Here is an 8,808-nt window from a genome sequence, read left to right on the forward strand (position 1 = left end):
CATTCTAAATATTTTTTTTTCGATTAATAATTATTTATCAGTGTGCCTTTACTTGAATAACTTAAAGGTTCGAGCTCAACAAGTTCCACTGTAGTACTTATTTATTCTAATTGTTTTGCATTCAACCATTACGTTTTTTTTTACTCGCTCAATTAAATGGTGTGCATACAAATAATTCAACTCAATTTCATTTAAATTGTAAACGTGTATGGAAGTTGTTGTATGTGCATATGTACTACTTACTACTAGGTACATGTGTAGATAGTGCATATATGACATTGTGATATTGTCATTGTTGTATCCAATTGTTGTTCTTGTTATCGAACGTATGCGCCAAGTAATTTTTATTAAACACTATGCCTTATAAGTCAGACAACTGTTAATGGAAATGTGAATGGACACACATATGGAGAGAGTTACATATCGCCGCCTGGGCAAAAGATTGTCGCAGTGATGAAATTTGGTTGGATTGCGCAATACTGTGAGCTCAGATATTTACATACTTATTTAGATACATACATACATATATACGCTTTCCGTTTTCAAACACATGCACATATTTATGTATTACTGCCTATAATTATGCCACATTTTATTAATACCCAAATGATATCACATGTTAATTTTAAAATTTATATGTGCTGATATCTTCGACTACGGTAGTATCGATTTTGAAAATTAGACGAAAGATATAATAATTTTAATTTTCTGAGTCTCCATAGAGGAATTTGAACTTTGCCCCCAGTGCGACACGCCTTAAATTTCAAAACTGTAAATACTTGAATTTGCTAGTATTTTTATAAAAAATTAATGAATATTAAACTAACAGAAGACGCCGTAATTAAAATGGCCGCCAGCCAGTCAAAAAAAAAAAAGAATATCTTTATTATAATAAAAGTCAGCTCAAAACATACATGCATATAAATATATTAGTTATTTACATTGTAAATTTATTTTATAAAAATAACTTTCAACTAAATGCCTTTGAATACATAAGTATGTACAACTAAGTAACAGCCAGGACTGCCAATTTGCCTCAAATCGTGCCACTTTTGGGCCCCTTTCTATCTCAAGTGGCGCTTAAAAAATACTTTTTGAGCAACTAAAACTTTTCCACTTTCACAGGCGAAAGAATTGGTTTATTTGATTTTTATCTTAGCAACATTTTTCCGAATTAAGAGTAAAGCAAGGCACGTTTTGGCACTTTTTAATCCTCAATGCGGCACTTCATAGCTAAGGTAATTGGCAATCCTGGTAACAGCAGTCATTATAAAGTAATTACCTATCTAGAATAGAATACTAGAATACATTTGCTTACAAAAAGAAACATGGTTTAGGAAAATTTCAACACAGTATTTGTGCGAACTTTTAAAGCTTATGAGCCATATTTTCAAAGGCACTGCTTAATGTGTCTTCAATTTTAGATATGTACAAATCATCCTGTATATCCAGGATATTTATGTATGTATAGTTTTGTGAAATTTGTATAAACTTTAACATGGCAGGAACGATAAAACAGTGGCACAAAAGAGTGATATTATTCCAACGTCGTCTTCTTGTTCTTACGCAATAGATCTTCGACTATCCAAAAGGTAATGGCTATGATATTGAGTCCGTTAAGAAAATGCAGAGTGTAACCATAATCCGTCGCATCGCGTATGAGACCTGTAAAAAGCAATATTCACATTATTCTTTCCGATTCTAAATATGTACCAAAATTCAAATATATGTTTTTTCGTCACTCTTTCGTACACTCACCGACCAGTGGTCCGAAGACCAACGAGAAAATACCGGACATCAGCAATTGCAGACCGGCAGCAGCGGGCAATCGTTTCAATGGCACATAGCCTGGAATTATGAGGAGCGCAAAGATTGTGCGAAACGCCTTGAAGAGGCCCAAGAATCCAAAAATACCAATTAACGAATAGAAGTTGCGACAGTAAACGAGAAAGACGCGTCCGAAACACATGCCCAAAATGCCAACGATGAAGAAATTTTTGTTACTCAGCGGTATTTTCGCAGTAAGCAGCGGCGTAAGGAAACGCAAAATGACATCGCAAACCCCCAGGGAGGACATGGCGAACGCGATTTGTGTGTTGGTGAACTTAAAATCGGATAGAATGAATGGCGTTAAAATAGCGAAATTAATTTCCACAAAGTTGATTATTGTCATGCCCATAGCCAAGTTGACGTAAGTGAAATCCCGCAGCAAATCCAAATCGAAGAATATGATGACTTTCTGGTAGAATGGCAAATTCTGACGCGCCTCCTCTTCTTCGTCTATCATTTCAGCCATCGTCTTTTCGGGTGCCGCGCCTTCCTTTCCCGTAAGCACCTGGTGCTCCTGCTGTTGCTGTGGTTTTTGTGGCATTGCCATCCATCCTTCATCTACATTCTCCAGCTTAGCCGGCAACACTAATTCAATATGCAAATGCTCCAATTCATCCTCTTTAATACTCTCAGTGGTCGAGAAGGAACGTTGTTTACCTTTGCCAGCGCCAACGCTGCTTAAACGCCTCAAACGCTGCATTTGCACGCTATCGCCAGTGCCGAGTCGGTGTCGTGTGGTCAAAGTGTTTATCGAGGTGCGCGACCCAAACCAGCCATCGTTGGCGCGTGCCAAACTATGCGTGTCCGGCTCAACAAATTGCTCGGGCTCTTCATCTTCGAAGTGCTGCGACTGTGAATGCAATGCCTCAGCGTCACCTTTTACCTTTTTCACATGCCATTGCACGGGCTGGAAAATCAACGAGCAGGCGAAGTTATGCAATGAGAGACCGGAGAAAATTAGTACAGTGCCTTTAACGCCCAGCGATTGGGTAAGGATAGTGGCGACATGTGGCAATATTATGGGACCCATGCCTGCTACGCCAAACTGATAAGAGGTCGCAGTACGACGTTTCACTTTAAAGAAAGTGTTGACTGCCATCGAAGATGCTGACACCATGAGGCCACGACCGAAAGCTGACCGAACGTAAGAAAGGAAGAGTTTTAAGTATTAGTTTTGCCAAAATTGTGATAGTAAAAAAAAAACACTTACCATAAAAGAATGAGAAAGACATCATATAAAAGAGGAATGACTGGGCGAATACTGACAAAAACATGCCAAGGAAGATAAGCGCTGAAGCGCCAAGTGCCACTTGGCGGTAGGTAAACCTTCGAAATAGGGGCCCATTTAGAAGACCTGTAAATGGAAAATGTAATTTGGTCCTTGAAGAATAAAAATAAAATAAAGTTTGAAAGTAAATCGTATTGAGTAATGCAATAAACTCATAAAGCCGATTGGTGAGGGCTGCATATTACAATTTCGCAGGACCCAGGTTTGAGAGAATTCTTTTGTTTTTTGATTTATTTGATTTATGTATTTTATCTAACTTGATTATATTTTCTTTTATTTTATTTTATTATTAGTGAATTTAAATTTTTTGGTTTTACAATTATTAAAAAAGTCCACGACAACTAACTAACAACAACATTACAAAAACTCACTGATTTAGATAAACGATTTTTGTTGAGCACCTTTAACTGCGATCAAGGCAATTGAGTTGGTAATGAGAAAATTACTACAGCCTTTCGCAGTATATAGCCCACCTCTACTGGTTCTTGGGCTATTTCGATAAATGAAAAAGTTTACTAGTACTCGGGAAAATGATCTGAGGTAAGATAAGGAGGAGCGGATTAAAACATACCGAAGACCTTGGGATGTCTCTTCCAACTATTTAAAAACACGGCTACACAAATAGGCCGGCTGCAAACAACAGATGGGCTTATCAGCACTGTATCGCCCTCGCTTTAGCCACTACTCGATCAACAAAACGCACGTGGTTTGCCTGCCCACCTATGCTTTAAAATGTTCGAATTCTAACCGGAATACTTACTGGACACTTAGCATATGGCCGTCACGAGATGAGGAAGAGATATGTAGAATGTATGTATGGGTGCTGGGTGTTTACACCTTGTTTTTTGGTTCTGGGGATATCATATCCATAGATTTAAAAAACAAAGATATCCTTGGAACCAAAGGAGCCTTATAATATTCAGTACAAAGGACATTACAATCGACAACAACAACAAGAACAACAAAAAATTTACTCTAAGCTAGCGATGTATATGTATTGTATACATATGTACATACTATATATAAACTTATAAAGAAAATGCAAAAAATTTGACCTGATTTATTGCAATCAACTATAAGGTGTCGATGACGACTTCTTATATTATTTGAAATTGGTCTTATAGGGCATTTCCACCAAGCCTTAACTGCAGTTTATGCCCATTGTAAAAATGAGTTTATCACTGGAAGGGGGTAACTGGTTATATTAAGTACAAGCAAACGAAAGTATGAAAGCAAAAAGTAAGAAATAAATTTTTGACAATCACCCCATGTTAAAATAATCGGTACTTATCTGAGCTCTTAACTGCAGTTAAGATTTGGTGGAAATAGGCTATCCGACTAAGTACTTTTGAGTTTTATTAAAAGAATTTCAAAAGTTAAACGCAAGTCAATTTCAGTAGACGAAATTAATTTTAAAATATGTTTTTGCCTTCAATTTCTCAAATCAAAGTCCAGAAAAAAGTAAAAACAAGAAAAAAAGCGTACCTGTCAACGCCGATACGGCAATCTGTGTGTTGATAATTGTCGTCAGTTGTGAGCTGGTGATACCAATACTGTACATATAATCCGAAAGATAATGCCGAATTGTTGTGCCAAGCCAAATGTCACCAGCTGCAAGGAGCACAATTGCACAGCGAAAATAAAGTAAGCAATTAAAAAAAAAATAATAATTTTAATTTTAAATATTCATACTCACCACAGCAATGCCACTGGCAATGGTGACCAGCCAACCCCAACCGCCATCGGGCCTACAAAATCATCGCCCAAATCACTTTTATCCCGACGCTTCTTCTTTTTTGTGGGTTTCTGTGTCGTCGCAACCTTTTCGACGATTTGTGTGTATTATATGTTTTTGTAAGCGCTGATTTTTCGCCATTCGCTGGTATTATTAACTTAGTTAGTTGTGGTGAAGCTGGCCGATCATGACCATAGCTATTGTGATTGTGGTTGTTGTTATTTTCATTCAGCATTGTTTTATGCTCCATTCTGTTGGGTGTTGCGATTGTTTATCGGTTAACTATGTACATATGTATGTATGCTTGCCGACTTATTTTAGAGGTATTTTAGATTGAGATATTTATGTACACTTAAAATCTATCACAGATAAGAAAGCGAAATAAAGATAAGTTTTTGGTATGTACATTTATGTATGTACGAGTATATTTATGATTATTACTGTTTGAAGTGAGCAACCTCGAGCACGCCACGCGTTTAACCTCTATGTACGTCAATGCAACACTGATTACCAATTAAGAAAAAAAATCAGTGCAATTTCTGACCTATAAATCGTTCTCTTAGTGTAAGTAATGCAGAACTGAAGTTTTTCTCTAGGCCAAAATCAATTGAACACTGGACATTGAGGCTTTATTATTGTATTATCCTAAATAGACTTTCATCTGGAGTTAGAACGTAGCCTACAGACTATGTATGTCCCACCAAAGCTCTGCACTGATCACAAATCCCGCACAAAGCCCACAAGTCGCAGTCACTCGATTTGAGGAGGAGCACAGTACAGTACAGAGCAACCCAATTTGAAGCTGGAAACATTTAAGCCCGCGGAAACGGAGGTGAAAATTCTTCTAGAACTTTAGCATAGAGTTGGCCACTATTTCCGATCAATTCGAAATTATCACAATATGGACCCCAGGACATAATGACATACCTAAACTATAACAAGACTGCTAATGGACTAGTGTGGTGTGGCTCTGCAAAAAATGTGTTCCATAACAAGTAATTTTTAGCAAAAAAAAAACCGACTTCAACTCTCATATAAAAAAAAAATATATATATATATATATCTCATGATCCGCTGATCGGATCTGAACCAGATTAGTATGGGACCACCTCTGAGACACTACCTTTCCGATGCAAAAATTCGGTTGACGTGGTCCAAAGTTATGCAGTAACATACATACAAAAAAAAAAAAAAAAAAAAAAAAAAAAATTCCGACGAACTGATAACCTCCTCCTTTTTTGGAAGTCGGTTAAAAAGCAGAATTACTGAAATTCAGCGCTCGAAAGCCAAGCAGAGAAGGAGCCCTGCAGGATCGTATACAATTACCTGGATGATCTGGAATACGTACGGCTCACTTAAACCGAGCTCACAGATATCTGCATGGAGAAAGAAACGACACAACTTCAAAACGAATATGTAAGAATGCGAGCTTGAAGGAGGCACTTGTATACTTTCCCTGCGAGTGCCCAGACATTTCTAAGATTAGACTAAAGACACTTGGCCAACCAAAAGGCTGCAGAATAGTTTAGAGTTCAGCAGAGACTCTCTGTATGATAGCATGAAATTCATCAAAACCGGCATGAAAATGTACATACTTAAGTTTGCACAAGTTTTTGGTTGCAAAACGACTTGAATTTGCTAATTTCCTGTCGCCAGGGTGGCAAACTGCTCTAATAGTCTTTAATAAAAATAAAAATAAAAAATATTAAATCCCAATTTCTGCAATGTTCCCAAATATTTAGTCCGTGCTTGACGAAAAGGCTGGATTAATTTTTGATACCCAGAAGCTTACCCACCTAAATAGGATCCTGCTCAATCTTTGTGAGTTTCTACCCGGAAAATTAACTACGGGCTAGACACAATAACAGCTCCATTAAAGCTCAAGAGTAGCGTCGAAACAGAGTAAGAATTTATGGAACGCGATTTTTCTTCGAAAGAAATTTACTTTGAATTAAAAAATATATATATATATAAATTTCTTATAGAAATATTAACGCAAATTACTGATACGGCAAGTTTTTCTCATATTAAATTTGTAGTAATAACAACAAATAAATACATGCGTCGAAAATTATGAAATCACCAGATTTATCACCGAAACCGAAAGAGAATAAAGCAACTTGCGAAAAAATCAAGCGAGGGGGCTTGTCTATTCGATCAGCTAGCCGACTTGTAACTAGAGTATAATTTTGCCTTGCACAATCTTAATATAGCATTCAAAGTACTAATGAAGATGTTTATAATTTAATTTATAAACATACATATCTGTGTACAATAATTTGTAGGTTTGACTATTTATTGTGTTTGTATAAAAAGCTTTCTTCAATTAAATCTTTATATTAGCCAATTTAATAATCTACAAATATGCTTTGCGCATTAACATTTTCAGTTATTTTTGTACTTGTATATATAGACTAAGTAAATAATTGTCAGACGAAATAAAATTTTATATGATATTAACCCCCTGAGGCAAATTTATTATTATTATTATTATTACTTATTTATTAGATCAATATAAAATATTACACTAATAATTAGAGCACACTAGCAGCTTAGGCCTAGGGTGCAAAGGTAATTTTACTGATTAGCGCTCAATCAACATGTGCTGGTGATAATTTTTTATTTTTTTTTAATGAAAATAACACAAATTTTCTCATCTGCATGGCAGATATGCCTATAATGCATACATATGTAGTACATACAAACATACGTACTTACCGACTCACCACATTCATTAATTTTTATCTGTGATTCATAAGTCATTTAAAGCTGTCTCATTCCAAAAAAGCCCACGCTAATTAGAAATTGGTGAAATTCTTTTTTTTTTTTCAAACACACGAGGGAGCTCGCACCCAAAGGGCTTAAATTCATTTTACTATCATTTGATAGCATTTGATATAACCAATATCACATGCAACTTGTATTTAATAGCCTTTTCCATATGTAGTAGTGGTGGTGAGAATATTACTAATATATCAAAGTCAAATTAAAATCCAACCTTTTTCGAATATATGTAATTATAAATTATATGGCGTGTTTTGTGACACCGCCATATCACAGCATTTATTCGATTTTGCTTGTCTAGTGTACAGGGTGGCACAAAGCTTTGAAAAATATAAGAAAGGGTTTATAAATTTATCTTTTAACACCTGGAGGCGGGAAATGGCTGATGTATTTTGGAATAAATTTCCGTCATCCCTCGCCAAGTGGGACTTGAAGACAAACCGGTTTCGGCGTTGTGCCTTCTCTTGGAAACATGGCACTGAAGATGCTACAATACCGAGGCCGCTTTGTCTCCAAATCAAACTTGATATATGTAGATTGATGGAAATTCGTTCAAAAATAAATTACTTTCTCACTCTTTAGGACGAATCAATACATACCAACAAAGAAAAATGGGCTTTTGAGGAAGAGCTAGGACAAAAACTTGTTCCTAATATTTCTTCTACCATTTTGTCGCTAAGGATTACCCAAGAAAGCTGAGTTGAAATTAAAACTCGGCAAGATACCATTGTGTCACCCTGTAATACGCATTGGCACATCATCAATTGCTATCTTTATTCATAATGAGGTTGTATAAATAAATACATCATGGCCAAACAAACAGTAGTCAGCAGACATTTATGTAAGCAAATGAGAAATAGGCTCGGCGTATTTAAAGAACTTATTAAATAACAAGTAAGAAAGTCTAAGTTCGGGCGGAGCCGAACATTAAATACCCGGCGCAAGTATTAAATATATGTTTTTTCACCCCTCCGAAACCTTCCGCTAGATGGTAAGACGAGGTGTATCAATTTTGAGTAAATTAGCGTCCTTCAATTTCGAAATATTGAAGTTTCAAGCATTTCTTAAATTTACCGTTATATGAGAATCGGCCGTTATTTTAGTCCGATTTCAATAATTTTCAACGTTTTGCTTACACGTGGCAAGTACAATAACCATACCGAGTTTGGTA

The 8,808-nt window shown here is 36.1% G+C and overlaps 1 protein-coding gene across 1 annotated transcript in view; it reads right to left on the minus strand.

Annotated features, from left to right (window-relative positions):
- Positions 1-840: 840 nt before the first annotated feature.
- Positions 841-8,808, minus strand: part of LOC108365919 (uncharacterized) — a 20,255-nt gene continuing 12,287 nt past the window's right edge. The window contains 9 exon segments of the mRNA XM_017620143.1: positions 841-1,436; positions 1,499-1,665; positions 1,759-2,964; positions 3,041-3,184; positions 4,604-4,687; positions 4,690-4,729; positions 4,815-4,867; positions 4,870-4,956; positions 4,959-5,212. Coding sequence (XP_017475632.1) covers positions 1,538-1,665; positions 1,759-2,964; positions 3,041-3,184; positions 4,604-4,687; positions 4,690-4,729; positions 4,815-4,867; positions 4,870-4,956; positions 4,959-5,103 — 1,887 coding nt within the window. The 5' untranslated portion in view covers positions 5,104-5,212 and the 3' untranslated portion in view covers positions 841-1,436; positions 1,499-1,537.

Source organism: Rhagoletis zephyria, unplaced genomic scaffold, assembly GCF_001687245.7.
Source record: "Rhagoletis zephyria isolate East Lansing unplaced genomic scaffold, Rhagoletis_zephyria_1.1 Rzeph_scaffold_02058, whole genome shotgun sequence".
Classification (NCBI taxonomy): Eukaryota; Metazoa; Arthropoda; class Insecta; order Diptera; family Tephritidae; genus Rhagoletis; species Rhagoletis zephyria.